The sequence below is a fragment of the Actinia tenebrosa genome, unplaced genomic scaffold (assembly GCF_029948245.1).
Source record: "Actinia tenebrosa isolate PJP-AT-01 unplaced genomic scaffold, QUT_ActTen_1.0 PGA_scaffold1__47_contigs__length_23844297, whole genome shotgun sequence".
Classification (NCBI taxonomy): domain Eukaryota; kingdom Metazoa; phylum Cnidaria; class Anthozoa; order Actiniaria; family Actiniidae; genus Actinia; species Actinia tenebrosa.
This window is the reverse complement of record NW_028292578.1, coordinates 13,253,999-13,269,353: the sequence shown is the minus strand read 5'-3', so window position 1 is coordinate 13,269,353 and position 15,355 is coordinate 13,253,999. Positions and strand designations below refer to the sequence as shown.

Sequence of the window (15,355 nt, the reverse complement as noted above, 5' to 3'; positions counted from 1 at the left end):
TTGTCTTTTTGTCGAAAATATCCACGTATTATTGTAGAATGATTAACTAGCCTTCATTCTTGCAATCAGAGTCTGCAAATAACTTTTATCTTATAAATCTTAATTTTTTCCTAATCACTTCCGGTGGCGTAGTCTATTATCTCAAAAATAGGCTCGGTACACCCAATTTTTCTTTCCAGATTTGGAATCAGCAATATATTTCAATTCGGAAAATCGAAGTTTAAAAAAAATTAAATTTTTTTCCAAAAGTAGGCAGTCATCTTAAGGAGATTTCAAAATTCAATGTTTTCGTCATAAAGTCTACCTACCTGGTTTTTTGGTTGGTTTCGTTGTAACACCAGGCTTTGGTGTTGTTGTTTTCTTTGGACCTCCTGGCCCACCTGGACCGCCTGGACCGCCTGGACCGCCTGGACCACCAGGTCCCCCTGGTCCACCTGGACCTCCTGGCCCACCTGGTCCACCTGGACTTCCTTTTTTCGGAGTAGTAGTTTTACCTTCAAAAGTAACCAATGCATATCAATGTTAAGGCTGTAAATTATTTTTGGTTAGTTTTTTAAACTGATAGCTTTAGCTGATCTTAAACCCTGTGGAAAACCTGCTTATTGCTGCTGTTTTAAAGTAGTTGGGGATTACCAGAACACGTGAGAAGTGTGAGAAAAAGCATGACACGTAGCAGAGTGCTTCTCGAATGTTTTGCCAACAAGTACGGCACACAAAACATCGATTGCACCAAAGCTGCTGTGCCAGATGACTGTAAATATAAAGAAACACTACTAAAGCAAAAGGTAGTCAAAAATAGCAAGCATGAATAACTGATTGTACCTGGTGCAGGAGTTGAAGGTGTTGTTTTACCACAGATGCAAGGCTGTAGTTTAGAGGTTACTAAGTGACCGCCAGCTCCTGAATTGAATAAGAGTAATCTTCTTTAAAAAGTCATTATATTTTAATATAATTTATTTCCATATGGCTGCAGGTATTGGATTTTCATAATTGGTATTGCATGATTATACCAACATTTATATTCTAAGCTATCGCAATATTCCTTTCTTCCTTTATTTCGTTATTTGTGATATCTGTTCGCAGGTAACCTACCTAAGCAAATGTGTTTCTTCAAATCATTACTGATGTGTTTCAGTTGTTTCCAATCAGAAGTAAAAACGTGTTCATTGATTTTTCGTGACACAAAGCTATCCAGTTCCTTGGCGTTAAAATAACGACCAAGACCAACAGCAAATATCTTCACACCACGTGCTTTAATAGACCTTGCGATACGAGGCAGACCATTATCTTTGGATTTTCCGTCAGTAAGCACCACGATGACCCGCTGCGCTCCAGTACGTCGATTTCTTTTAAAGAATCTGTCATAAGCAGCTTTTAAGGCATTACCGGTACGAGCTCCTGTTCTTGGGTATCGAACTGGCCGATTAAATGCGTGGAAAATTCTCTTATTGTTTGTATAAGCATTGAAATCAAATAATGGATATGCTCGAGTGCCATAAACCATTGCAGCTATTCTTGTATTGGTCTTTGATACGGCAAATAAGGTTGTCAGGTCGCGTATGAAGTTGATGGTCCTGCGGAAATTTCCGACGCCATAACGTTCAACACTCGAGGAACCATCAATAACAAAAGCAAGATCAATTCTAGCTGAGCAAGCTGTTGAAACGAATCGAAAACATTGGTTAAACCTTGAGTACGTAAACATAATGTATTTCAAATGTACATTGCGCTGTTCATACAATAAATGCTGTGTTTTTTAATAATGCATAAATAATCGTTAAAATTATCTTACCAGTTGACCGGGTAGGCTTTGCTGTAAAAGAAGGAAAATGTAAAGTTAGAACATGGAAATATTTATTAATATAAAGAAAATAGGATACCTTAAGTATCTGAAGCCCAAAAGAGAGAGGTACATTATATAGAGAACACGAAAATACTCCTATCAATGCATTTCCTCCTACTTCTACTCTAAGAAAGCCGGAATTTGCTTTTCTTTGACCGCATACCCAGAGAGACATGTCCTTCCCTCCCTCCCTTAATAAAAGGTCCTAAGTTTGTTACAAACAATATTAATGATGCGATGTTAATAATAATGTTAGTGATAATGATAGATGACGACACTTACGACAAGGTGGGCAGAACACAGAAGACTTGGTTGGAGAAGGTACGTCGTATTTGCCAAACAGAGGGTTGTTAGGGTCTGTTAGATCGCCTAGGTTGTCAGTGGTATCATCGATATCGCTGTGTTCCTCTGTCTGTAGAGCAGAGGCTGGTGGAATACTCTTCTCTGCCTCGGCGTCAAGGGTGTTCTCTTCTTCTACGGCTTGCTTCTCAACTTCATCTGTATAATCAGGAGTGTATTGAGTGTCCACTTGCTGAGGTGCGTAAGACTGTTGTACAGACTGACTGCCATAGTAAGGTTGCTGTTCGTAGTAAGAATTAGGCGATTGTTGTCCAGCTGAATATTCATTAGAGTATGAATTGTCGTATGACTGCTCACCAAATGCTATCTGTCCTTTGGGTTGGGGCTTTGCTACCTTTGTAGAAACAGTTTGCAACTGCTTGATATGAAAAATAAAAATAACTCATTGAGTTTGGCCAGTGATAAAAATCGATTCTTCTCCTGATTGTGTAGTATTTCGACAACTTCTCGATTTTTTGATGCCTTTGATATATTGATCGTCTTGTAACAAGACAAATCGTACACTAAGAACACACACCTTATCGTCTGCTTTAATGTTGGGTGTAACAGCCTTGGGTGGCTGTTGAGTGACAGGAGCAGCAGCATATGCGGCACAAGGAGGCACATCTAAAAGTACATAAAACATATATATACAATAGTTACTACACGACATGTATCTTACATGAAGGCCATTTATAATAGCTACTGCGATTATCACTTGAAAAAGACGAGAAAGTTTACAAACGAACGTTTCGCCGTAATCATTGTTAGGAGTAATCCAAAAGGTTATTACGTCAACAAGTCTAAAAGCGAAGAGACCCCGTGCACAATGAAATCCTTGCATAGGTTGGAGGACGACGCCTTAGCGGAGTAGACAACCCATGCTTCTCATTGGTGAGAGGGCGAGGCACCTGTATCTCTCGGAACTGAACATTACTTCAAGAATGGAAATGGTCATCAACTAAAAACCCTAACTACTGTGGGATTTTACACATAGCTTATGAAAATCAGTTGTGCTATTTAATTTGTTGATTACTAATCGTAAGTAAGAATCTACAACAGAATAACTAAAAATAGGCTGTTCCTTTTTCTCACTTGGTATATTGCGTTTGTTTTGAACATCTAGTGGCCAACGCACGTTTTATCTTACGAGCAGTCAAGCTGTGGAATGCTTTAAGTAGCAAAATTTTAAACGTGCATTACGTAGTAAGCTTTCAAAGGATTCTTAGTGATTAGGATATATTTCTAATTAGGATTGAATTTTTTTTGAATACATATATAAATATAGCTAATTTATATCTATATAACTAATTTATATTCACTTAATAATCTATTTATCGACATACTAGATTATGTATATTAGATATTTCTATTTTAGATATTTTTATAGTTAATTTATTTATTTGTATTATTTCTGAAAAGCCCTGTAAAGGAATGGACATTATCCATCTTTGTGGATCGTAAAATTCCTTCAGATTTTAACAACTAAAAGTCGTTCCTAAAGCGTGATGCAATGAATGGCATGTGGAAGAATAGTCGAACCACCTGACACTTTACACACGAACAACCAGTTGTTGCATTTTATTCGTGATCTCATCGATATCAGTTATGTCTATATTCAGTCAGCCTTCTCAGAGTTGACGAACATTTAAATACTTTCACAAAAGGAACGAAAGATAACTGAAAATCTATAAGATGATTTAAAGAAGGAAAAACGTTGGAAATTAATTTGAATGCCGATCAGAAGCAGAAAGGGGACATGCATAATATAATTGGCAGGTGCCACTACTAATTAATAAATTGCATAACATCGGACATGTACTAGACTTGTACTTACTTGGTCCACATTTGGTGTTCACAGGGCAACATTTAAGGATGTTCGCTGTTGCTGTGAAGATCAAAGCAAAATGCATTAAGTATAATAAAAATCTCAGTATCTACAATCGACAAGTTTGTCGTGGTATTGCGCATGTGCGAGGCATTTCCAATTAAATAACGACGTTCAATTTTTGCTATTTTTCATCTACAAGTCATTAATAATAAAAGCCGAATTTTTTAAAAAAAATGACGCTTTTACCGATGCTTTGGCGTTTTGAGATTGGACCTTCATCGCTCTCTTGTTGAACCGGCTGAATTTCGGCTTCAGATGATCCACTGCCTTCATCCTCTTTGTCTTCTTCATCATCGCTATGGGAGCCTGATTTTGATTCTTTATTCGATTCTTCATCGGGAATGGAACCGGAATTCGATTCTTTAGTCGATTCTTCATCGGCAGTGGAAGCGGATTTCGATTCTTTAGTCGATTCTTCATCGGCAGTGGAACCGGAATTCGATTCTTGAGACGATTCTTCATCGGCAGTGCCAGCGGATTTCGATTCTTTATTCGATTCTTCATCGGCAATGAAACCGGAATTTGCTTCTTTAGTCGATTCTTCATCGGCAGTGGAAGCGGATTTCGATTCTTTAGTCGATTCTTCATCGGCAATGGAACCGGAATTTGCTTCTTTAGTCGATTCTTCGTCGCTTTTGGAATCGGTCATCGATTCGTTTGTCGATTCTTTATCGGCATGAGAATCGGTATTTGCCAATACTTCGTTATTTGAATCCGCATCTGATTCAGGAGTAGATTCTTCATCGTCCCCAAGGTCGCGCTTTTGTCGTAAATTGACATTTTCCGACTGTTGAGAACTTAGTTGTACATCTTGATTCAATTCAGCTAAAGCTGTACTTATGATAAGCACCAATATGATGCCTCGAAATGATATGGGGCTTGCCATATCTACCTGCAAATGATTAACGCATATAAATCAGTTCTAGAATCGAGTGGAATATTTACTGCCGGCTGTAGTAAATGAATCATTGTATCTGTATTTGTTGCCCCTTCTTTTTGCAATTCTTCATCGTTAATTCTTAATCAAGCTTTTAATCCTTTATTAATAGGCAAGAATATATAGGATTTATCTTATTGAATTTCGAGTTTTTCCTAACCTTAACCTTTTTTTCGTTAAGAAAAGATTACGTCCAAATGACATCACTTGGTCCTCTCTAAAACAACAAAGTTACTTCTTGCCCTCCACACACACATGTATAAAGAAAAAATCTAAGTCATTGAAAAGAATGCGTTTCAATATCTTCTCAAGATTTTTTAAACAAAATCTAATAGTTTTTCTTGACAGCCCTCATCTTTCGAAAGCCCTATATAACGTTATATTAATATTTTACATTTTTCGTTGGAAAAAAAAAAAAATCCCTTAGTTAATAGTAATCTTCTAATCTATTGGTACAAAAGAATAATAAAAGTAATATTGGTGTAAGATAACAATCTAGGATCGTCAATTGCCTTACCTTTGCCCTGCTGGCCGTAAGTCTAGTCCTTAAACAGACATCATTATACGGCCATAATGTAAGGACGAAGAAAGGTTGACCGTGACTGACAGAGAATTGTGGAACAACACGATTTCTAATCCTATCACTTATTCATTGTCTATAACGTAACTTTTGAAAACTCACTTAGAAAAATATAAATATTTACTGGTTATTTTGTAGAGAATTTCATAATAGAATTTTGTTGAAAACTTTGAATAACCGTGTAATGCGTTTCTTTTTTCAAGTAAAGATCAAATAGTAAATCATCACTTTTGACAAAATCTTCATATTTATTAACAATAACAACTATGTACCTTGTCGTATTCCAACAAATTTTATTATTTCGAAGAAATGTCTTTATTTGGTAAGAATCAACAACCTTGATCGTTTGATGTCATTTGTAGATAATAGGATAACAACACAGGTTTACCTGAAAACCACTCTTCATAGTACCTGCTTCTCAACCTAAAACAATACCACTTACTCACAACAATCAGTCCCATCTAATTTCTATTGATCCACGGAAAGTTTGTTACTAGCTAACCTATTAAAATACTCCAACCTTGATTTCAAGTTTTGCCGCAGGGAAAAGGAGCAATCCGATTACGTGACATTCATCATACTTCTTCCAAAGGCCGGAATTTTTTGTTGAAACATAACTATATTCATCATTTTACCACATCTATTGGTCTATTGTTTGATTTATTGGACCATTCCTTCAAAATTAGCAGTTATGTAACATTCCTTCCTTTCAACGACATGTTTTATGATGATTAATGCCAAAGGTGTAGAGAGTAAGCTAAGACCGTCCCACATCGTAGTCTTCATTTTAGTTTAGAAACCGTAGTCGCAAATAATTTAGTCGTTAATCATATAATTCAATTATCAAAGGTACTCATTGAAGTACGACGTGACAGCATTCACGGTAATTCTTCAAAGAATAGTTTTGTTAACCCGCGAAACAACACGGCAATTAAAAATAGCCGGAGAATCGTAAAAGCAAACTCTTTCGTGTCGATAGAATATTGAGAGAGATATTTTTAGCGGGTTAAATAAAATTGCTATAGACCTAAAGATCACTAGAATGTTATGCAATAAATAAAACAAGCAGTCTGATTGGTTCTCAATGTTAGCACATTAAGGACGTTCATGGGCAAAAGCTCCCAAAGTCAGATTTTTTATTTTTTTCCTTTAAAGTTAGGTATTACCAAGTACTTCCAAAAAACGAAATAAAAAAGGGGGGTTCCCGATTTCGGTTTAGAGCTACAAGAAATTAAAGACGTTTTTGTGATATCTTGCTTATCGAAACATGACGTCATCACGATGAGCGCGCGCTCACTAGATTCATGCGTAGAAAGGATGCGCGCAAACAATGACCATGAACGTCCTTATATCATAAATTCTCGCTCCACGCGATAATATAGTCCAATTTAACAGTCAGAAGAATTTTTCGAATATGGAAATAATACGATAGTTGCTTATATGGGATTATAGAGTGGTGATAAAATTATACGCGATTAACACAGGCCATCTAGTTGTGGTATTGAATTTTAATGATTGTCTCTCACGTTAGGATTCTACCACCTTACGTACAAAGTATCTCCTTGCACAACCGAGTAAAATGACAAAGACCTTAAATCGTCATCCAACTGAATTTCACGATCATTCTGGAAAACAAAGTACAGAAATCAGTGATAAAACTGATCTACGTTTAGGAACCGCGGAGGAAGGGGGAGACCTTATTTGACCCATTATAAATGGGGGGAGGGGGGAGGGGCTTTCCACAGATCTCCAGACTAGCATTCCCCTCCCCCTCCCCCACATAAAATTATGTTCCTTGGTTATCAAGGTTGAAGATGAGTAGTGACAATAATAATAATTGATAACATGGCATATCACTAAACCATTCTTACTTTGGTATCAAGGTATGACAGTTTTTGATCGGCACTATCCACTTTATATAATCGGTATAACAGCCCTTTAAGTTTGCCGATCGTCATGGTTCCTGGAAGTTTTTTCGTTAATACTTTTTTAGAAGAGTCATCAGGACATTTGAATGTCAACGCTATTTGATAAGGTTAAGGTGTGAACACGTAATAACAGTACAAAACAGGTTACTATAGTAACATAGACCCAATATTGGATGATAGTATACTTTACATATGCAGTCTCATATGCAGTCTTTATACTTCTTCATTGGATGATATACTTAGAGTTCATCCAACAAGGCGTACATTACGTCATATGCAGTCTTTACACTTTTTCATTGGATGATATACTTAGAGTTCATCCAACAAGGCGCACATTTCATCATATGCCGACAGAGTGGTGTAAAGGATACCAATAAGTGATTCTTTTAGAGTGGCTGCGGTCTTTTGATGGACTTCACTATCAGGTATACCATGTACTGAAACAAAAACGATGTTATTAAAACTGGCAATTATTAGTACAACATATATCTAGCCTCCCCTCCCCCTCCCCAGGCAGGTAGGGAAGTTGTGCACGGGATCTCCTACACATAGAACCCCAATCAGACCAATGTTTACCTCTGGCAAGCTCTGCATATCGTGGATGTTTCTCTACAAATTCTGTTGTCAGTTTATTTGCGTCATAATTGTCTACTTTTCCTCCTGCATCAAACCAGTCCTTGGCGTACTTCTTGATGTATGCACGTTCAGCAGCCAGTCTTTCCTTCTCTGTAACCTGGATTTCATCAGAAACGAAGAAATGTTCTCTTTTTACATGTTTCTTTGTTCGTTCAAGTATACGTTTATATCTTCATTCCCGGTTTGATTTCTTAAGATATATTTAGGCTATGTTAGAAAACAACAACTAGGGGTCTCTTTAAAATTAATTGATGTCTTGGGTCTGATGTCTAAGGTTTTATCTATCGGATAGCGCTATCCACCCTTCAGAGATCAGGGTATCCCCCTGACTAGCTAATAATACTGAAAAACCATTGAATCATACTCACAGGACTGCCATTCACTGTCTTTACAGAACTAATTCTTGCAATGAGTTCTTGCCGAATAGAAAAACCGGTCTCGCCTTTAACAAGAAAACAGATTAAAAGAATAATCATGAGCACTTCTGTTTTAATTTCACTATTTCCTGGACATAACTAAGACCTAAAGAAATGCAACTTTTAGCTTTACGCAGTTAATAGTATGCCCAAGAGATGTTATTTTTCTAGCCTGTTAGATTAATACACAAGGGAAATGACATGTGATCTCTCTAACCACTGAGATTAATACACAAGGGAATGACATGTGATGTCTCTAACCAGTGAGATTAATACACAAGGGAATGACAAGTGATCTCTCCAGTGAGATTAATACACAAGGGAATGACATGTGATGTCTCTAACCAGTGAGATTAATACACAAGGGAATGACAATTGCTCCCTTTTACCAGTTAGAATAATACACAAGGGAATGACATGTGATGTCTCTAACCAGTGAGATTAATACACAAGGGAATGAAAATTGATCTCTCCAGTGAGATTAATACACAAGGGAAGGACAAGTGATCTCTCCAGTGAGATTAATACACAAGGGAAGGACAAGTGATCTCTCCAGTGAGATTAATACACAAGGGAAGGACAAGTGATCTCTCCAGTGAGATTAATACACAAGGGAATGACATGTGATCTCTCTAACCAGTGAGATTAATACACAAGGGATGACATGTGATCTCTCTAACCAGTGAGATTAATACACAAGGGATGACATGTGATCTCTCTAACCAGTTAGAATAATACACAAGGGAATGACATGTGATCTCTCTAACCAGTGAGATTAATACACAAGGGATTGACATGTGATCTCTCTAACCAGTTAGAATAATACACAAGGGAATGACATGTGGTATCAAGGAAAAACAATGCTTTAGGTGTATTTACCAAGGTGTATGGGAGTGGTTGTTCATACCTTTGAATACAGGGTTGTCCTTAAAGCGCAACTCAACCAAATCAACCAACTTGTTTAGAGCATTCACACTTGTAATCTAGAGTAAAGGAATATTAAAAACAAGCTACTAAAACCTTTGTCAGCGAACAGCTTTTTGGGAGAAGAGCTTCTCTTATTCATGATAAGATAGCCAGGAGCCAGAGTCATCAGGGTTGACTTTTATCAATCAAAATACACTATGGTATTTCTGACTGTGGGAAATCCCCAGACATCTGGAATTTTAGCTGGTCTGTTTTAACAGGAAAACGGGTATAACATCAGGCAGGTAGAATATGCAGTACTTACATCTTTTATGGAGTTCCTACTGAAAGACAAAGATGTTAAAGAAGGAAATAGATTTGTCTTGTTTGATCCTTAAAGGTACAAAAAATAAATACAAAGTAAATGATAAATTATGTGATTAAAGTAGTCTTAATGGTGTTTATAGACTCTTCTACCTAGTGTTGTGAAGTCTAAAAGCAAGTGAGATAACAATACCTGTATCATCATCAAAGATCACATCAATCAGCTTATTATCATTGAGAATAAGAGTCTTGAGCCTGAAAAATCAAGGCATATTATTTTCATATACACTTTCTTTATTTCTATTCAAAGGACATATGATACATTCAAGATGGTACGGGGTGATGTGCGCTACCAATGTGTTGTCTCTTACCAATCCAACCTGTGTTCAATTGTTTGGTGTTGTTGTGAGCGCAGTTTTTTTCTCTCTCCTGCGTTTCCAGGGTTGTTGGTTTTTTCCTCCCCCTTAAAAATAGACTTCTAAACTGGTGAATGTGCAAGACTTACCTTGTAAGATTACCAAGCAGTGTAACATCACTCCAGTTTGATATAAGATTCCCCTCTAGATTCAATGTTACTATTTTCTGATTTAATAAACACTGATTGCTGTTCTCTTCATCATTATTTAACCTACAACGACAGGCAGAAGAGGAATAAGTATTTGGTATTTGATATATGTACTGTGTGGAGCCTTTTCATTACCTCAAGCTGTCAATAGCATTATAGCAAACATGGAGGTCTTCAAGGTCTGGGAACATAGTCATTATCATCAAAACCTTTGGAAATAATAAAAGGATTTAAAAAACAGATATTTTTAATCAATAACATTAATGACAATATAATATTGTACCAATGAACTTTATGTTCTCTTATTACTTTGGTAAGGTATACTATCATTAGTTACCATGGTAACAGATTCACTGTGTACAGAGACCCCTTACACAACTTCCCAACCTGGAGATCAGAACTAAAAAGATTTCCTTTTTTCCCCCAGTGTTCGTATTTTCTTGTTTTGACCCCAAGTTGAGATTTAGAGCAAGGGTAACTTACATTATATATATACATCATTATATATTTTATCATATTACACATTATACATTATATATATACATCATTATATATTTTATCATATTATTAGCTAGACTTGCCTCTGTCCAAGATAGGTTCATTCTATTTAAATACAATTCTTTTATCATACAGAAGGAAGATTTCAGCAAGCTATGGTCTGTTGGTAATGTTAGTTGGTTTTCACTATAGGCAAAAACAAACAAATTCGTGAATGATTATCACAACAGTAACAATTAACAACTCATCTTAAACAACTCATGTGCCTAATGTAACTGTACATGAAACTTTTACCAATACTACCAACTTACTTATGCATTATTAAGAACTTTGCATTGGAATAATGCAAGTTGCAAATGAGTTCAGTTGTTTGGTTGAAATAATATGGTGTGCAGCAACCATGATGTCTTCTGATTTGATACATACTTACCTTACATTAAGAGTTTTAAGTTTATTAAGGTCTTTTATTACTTTTGCCAAATCATCCCAAGAAGCAATGAGGTTTCTAGATATATCCAATTGTACAATATCTGTCAGCATAATTAAGGATGTCAAAAATTTTACCTTATCTTATAAAGATTTTTTAAATATCAAAGAGTAGACAATTTACAAAAAGTTAAGAAATGTAAAATCCTTATATTTGTTATTTTGAAGGATACTTGGTGCAACTGAAGACAGTGACACATCCTTATCTGGTCCATTTACTAGTTGTTCTCTGAGGCCCACTTCAACCAGCTTTTCAAAACAACTGAATAGTAACACAAGCAAATTTTAATGTTGCTTTTCTTTGAAAGATGTATGAAAAATATTTTTTCCATGTATTTTTTTGTTATGTAACTTTGTATACCCTACATACCTTTGAACTTTGTGCACATCATTTACTCCAACCATTTCTACAGCAGTTTTCTTATTATTTGCATCTACTACATACATATCTTGTACTGTATCATGTTTTACTCCATATCTCTGCTTTAAAGCATCAATTACTGACACTCCAAAATTCACTTTCTTGAGTCTGACAAATGAACCACTCTTTGGATGGCTGGAGATTAAAACAAAAAATGTAAAGATTTTATGGAGTAATGCACTCCCTTACAGTGTAATAGTTAACAATATGACCCCCAAATCGGTGACAGTAGGGTGTTGGTACAGGGCTGTAACCACAAATTTTTGATTGGTCCAGTGGATAGACAGTATGTTGTCAATGTGGTTAATACAAGTGTTATTTGGTTGTCAGGACACATTAACCTTATTTATGAGAGCATTGTTCATTGATTTTATTAATGCTGTGGCTCTGAAAAAGAGCCATTGTTTGATAATAGCTAATACCCAGCTGGGATATCTTCTATATGATGGCTGTGAAGTAATCTCAATTTCTCTCCACCCTTTTCCACACAAACATATCTAGGTATCTTCAATAATGTATGCAAGAGTATTCTTAAGAGGACTGCAAAATCAGAATTTAGCCTTTTTTGCAGGTTGATGAGAAGTAGGAAAATATCTGTGAATGTCGACATAGTAGTTGGATAAGGGGAGGGGGAGGGAAACACAGTCCCCTCCCAACCCAGCCACACATCCACCCTGAATACACGGTCTTTCATTTCGGCTTCAATGAACTGGATAACCATTAGGAACAATTACCCTAACCCTAACAAGTTCTAATATACTACACAGCTGTCCTACTGTACTGTTGTCCCTGTCTTTAGGTGACAAGTAAGGACCGTAAGATAATAAAATGACATTTGGTCACCCTTTTATCAGACAAAACCAACAAACTTCGATTGACTCGATATAGAAAATGTTTTTATTACCTACACACGAAGTAGCTCACCCCATCCAAGGTACCATCGTGTTTTCCTCGTTTCTCATCATCCCATTCCACACCAAGCCATTCTCCTGCAGACGCAAGGGTTAATTCATACAAATATCAACGAAATTAATCTCGAATAGTCTCAATTGTACCTTGAGTGGGCGGAACGACCCCAAAATACTTCACAGTTCCTATAAAACCATCACAAATGACTCTTCTTCCAACAAAAGTCACTCCATCCGCCATCTTAACATCGCGGGCGTACTAAAGGTCAGCGAAAACATACGATAATACAAGGTTTGTTATTGGTCAGTTGACGAAGGCCAATGAAAATCATCGTTAGTATAGTTTTCGCGCAATATTTCATGTTTGGCGGGAAAGTAGGTTTGTTGTTTTACGATGCCTCGACAAAAGCGCAAAGGGAAAGCTCAGAACAGCGAAGATGAAGGAAAAGTTCCTTCAAAGAAGCTTAAATCGGTCAAAGGGAATGATTCTACAACGGGATTGAAGTTGAGGATAGAACGTTGGTAAGAGCTAGGTTCTTTAAAAGCGCGACAAAGACAACAATTTCTTGGTAATGTGTTGGCTTAGTTACGTAATAGTTCAACTTATTTCCAATGATCAAATGGAAACGAAGAAGGCTTAAGATCTCTCTTACTCTACATTAGTAATGTTAGGAGGCCATTCACTATCTGGAGTTAGGCATGAAGGGAGGATGGATATGAAGGGGGGATGGGTATGAAGGGAGGATGGGTATGAAGGGGGGATGGTTATGAAGGGGGGATGGGTATGAAGGGGGGATGGGTATGAAGGGAGGATGGGTATGAAGGGGGTTTAGTCTTGTACAATACACCAGGAAACATACTGTATGTATAGTATGTAACAATGCATCATTAGACACAAAAGGCTTAGTACTTATCTGCATATAATTAGTCATTTATGCAAAGGTTATAACAAATTCATAAGCACATCAGAATCAGAATTTTGATAATAATAATAATGATGATGATAAAGGTTTTATTTAGTAAAAGTTAATCTTCAGCCACTTGTTTACAACTGGTTTGAGAACTTGTTTACAAACAAAATGCTGGTTTTCCCTCCACAAAGCCTGTCTTACTGATGAACCCCCCCACCCCAAAAAATTTTCAAGGGTCTTTATACATTTTTATTGATCGTTGTACTTGTTCTTTGCAGCAATTCCTGACAGGTTTATAAAAGGAATGCTGACAAGCTCAAATCAGAGCTATCTGAAGCATTTCCAGAATCAGAAATCATTATCAACCCCATGAAACCAAGATCAAAAAGTTTTGAAGTATTTTTGGTGAAAGGTGATGAATCAGGTAAATAAGTAAATTATGTCGTAAAATGTGAGATAATCTATTTCATGTCAAGGAACCTGTTTGTTTTTTTCCTTGGCTTTCCTTTAGCTACTGTGCTAAATGGGTGGCCTGAGCTGATATGGGACTGTCCCTCACCACTGCTTTGTTCATGTCTGGGGTCAAGGCTTGTATTGTCTGCATATGAGTTGAGTTTGTTTGATGTGTCCTCAAGGTTTTTTCTCTGGGCTTTCTGCTTTCCCTGCCTCTATAAAAATCAACATGTGAGTTGAGTTCTACAATGTAAACATAGAATGTAATAGTAGTCTGTGTGGAGCGAACCTTGCTGAAGAGCCCCACACAGAGAGTGATATAGGTTTGAATTACAAAAGACATAACTTGACTAGATTTAGTCATTGGGCTGTGAGGAAAGAGGAAATGAAAAACCCTCAAAACAAGTATCATTTAACTCCAGTATTTTCCCTTTCTTGCAAGTCTCCTTCATAGTTCCCTGCGCCATCTTGAAAGGTAGCCGTGCCTTTGCATTGAAGTGAGACGAACGGTAAGCTTGCAATGATGGAGACCTTTTTTTTTATGTAAAGGCACGGCTACCTTTCAAGATGGTGCAGGGAACTGTGAAGAGGACTATTGGTATTGTTCTCAAAATCTGGCAAGTTTTGTATGACATAATGATCTTTACCACAATAAAAATGTTTTCAGAAGTTCTGATATGGTCTGGTATCAAGAAAGGTCCTCCTCGTAAACTAAAATTTCCAGAAAATTCAAAGGTCATCGATGATATAAAGGGTCATCTAGGAGATGTGTAACTTTTAAGAGTTTAAATAGAACCGTCCTTTGGTGTGAAGATTATAGACTTTTCAGACAAATATCCTATTACAAGCTTGATGCCAGTATCAATGGAATGTATGATGGCTTGGGATGTAAGGAGATGTTTATCCTATTACAAGCTTGATGCCAGTATCAATGGAACGTATGATGGTTTGTGATGTAAGGTGTTTATCATATTACAAGCTTGATGCCAGTATCAATGGAATGTATGATGGCTTGGGATGTAAGGAGATGTTTATCCTATTACAAGCTTGATGCCAGTATCAATGGAATGTATGACGGCTTGTGATGTAAGGAGATGTTTATCCTATTACAAGCTTGATGCCAGTATCAATGAAACGTATGACGGCTTGTGATGTAAGGTGTTATTCATATTACAAGCTTGATGCCAGTATCAACTGAATATGACATGCTTTGGCAGAAAAGAGCAATCAGAACATTTTTGTCATCAAAATATGACATTTCTTTATTTTCTTACACTATTTTTACATTACACTTAGCTTTGATAATTTCAGTG

At 36.7% G+C, this 15,355-nt stretch overlaps 3 protein-coding genes across 3 annotated transcripts in view; 1 reads left to right on the top strand and 2 right to left on the bottom strand.

Moving 5' to 3' along the window:
* The window catches only part of LOC116289639 (uncharacterized), a 33,147-nt gene extending 27,500 nt beyond the window's left edge, over positions 1 to 5,647 (bottom strand). The window contains 9 exon segments of the mRNA XM_089032456.1: positions 309 to 494; positions 823 to 900; positions 1,093 to 1,656; positions 1,793 to 1,813; positions 2,126 to 2,561; positions 2,721 to 2,809; positions 4,020 to 4,070; positions 4,260 to 4,965; positions 5,528 to 5,647. Of these exon segments, the coding sequence (XP_088888582.1) occupies positions 309 to 494; positions 823 to 900; positions 1,093 to 1,656; positions 1,793 to 1,813; positions 2,126 to 2,561; positions 2,721 to 2,809; positions 4,020 to 4,070; positions 4,260 to 4,959 (2,125 nt within the window). The 5' untranslated portion in view covers positions 4,960 to 4,965; positions 5,528 to 5,647.
* A 1,436-nt stretch (positions 5,648 to 7,083) lies between these two features.
* Positions 7,084 to 12,924, bottom strand: LOC116289679 (tubulin-specific chaperone E). Its single transcript, XM_031696633.2, has 16 exons — positions 12,826 to 12,924; positions 12,675 to 12,759; positions 11,720 to 11,905; positions 11,523 to 11,611; positions 11,294 to 11,393; positions 10,947 to 11,049; positions 10,501 to 10,574; positions 10,306 to 10,428; positions 9,994 to 10,055; positions 9,802 to 9,869; positions 9,478 to 9,553; positions 8,523 to 8,596; positions 8,095 to 8,251; positions 7,890 to 7,955; positions 7,462 to 7,613; positions 7,084 to 7,215 (listed from the first exon to the last, which is right to left on the bottom strand). The coding sequence occupies exons 1-16, from the start codon at positions 12,917 to 12,919 to the stop codon at positions 7,126 to 7,128; spliced, it is 1,599 nt and encodes a 532-aa protein (XP_031552493.2). The 5' UTR covers positions 12,920 to 12,924; the 3' UTR covers positions 7,084 to 7,125.
* A 148-nt stretch (positions 12,925 to 13,072) lies between these two features.
* On the top strand, positions 13,073 to 15,321 carry LOC148909904 (selenoprotein H-like). The gene is made up of 3 exons (XM_089032455.1): positions 13,073 to 13,196; positions 13,876 to 14,013; positions 14,710 to 15,321. Exons 1-3 carry the CDS (start codon positions 13,073 to 13,075, stop codon positions 14,814 to 14,816), a joined length of 369 nt encoding a protein of 122 aa, XP_088888581.1. The 3' UTR covers positions 14,817 to 15,321.
* Positions 15,322 to 15,355: the final 34 nt, after the last annotated feature.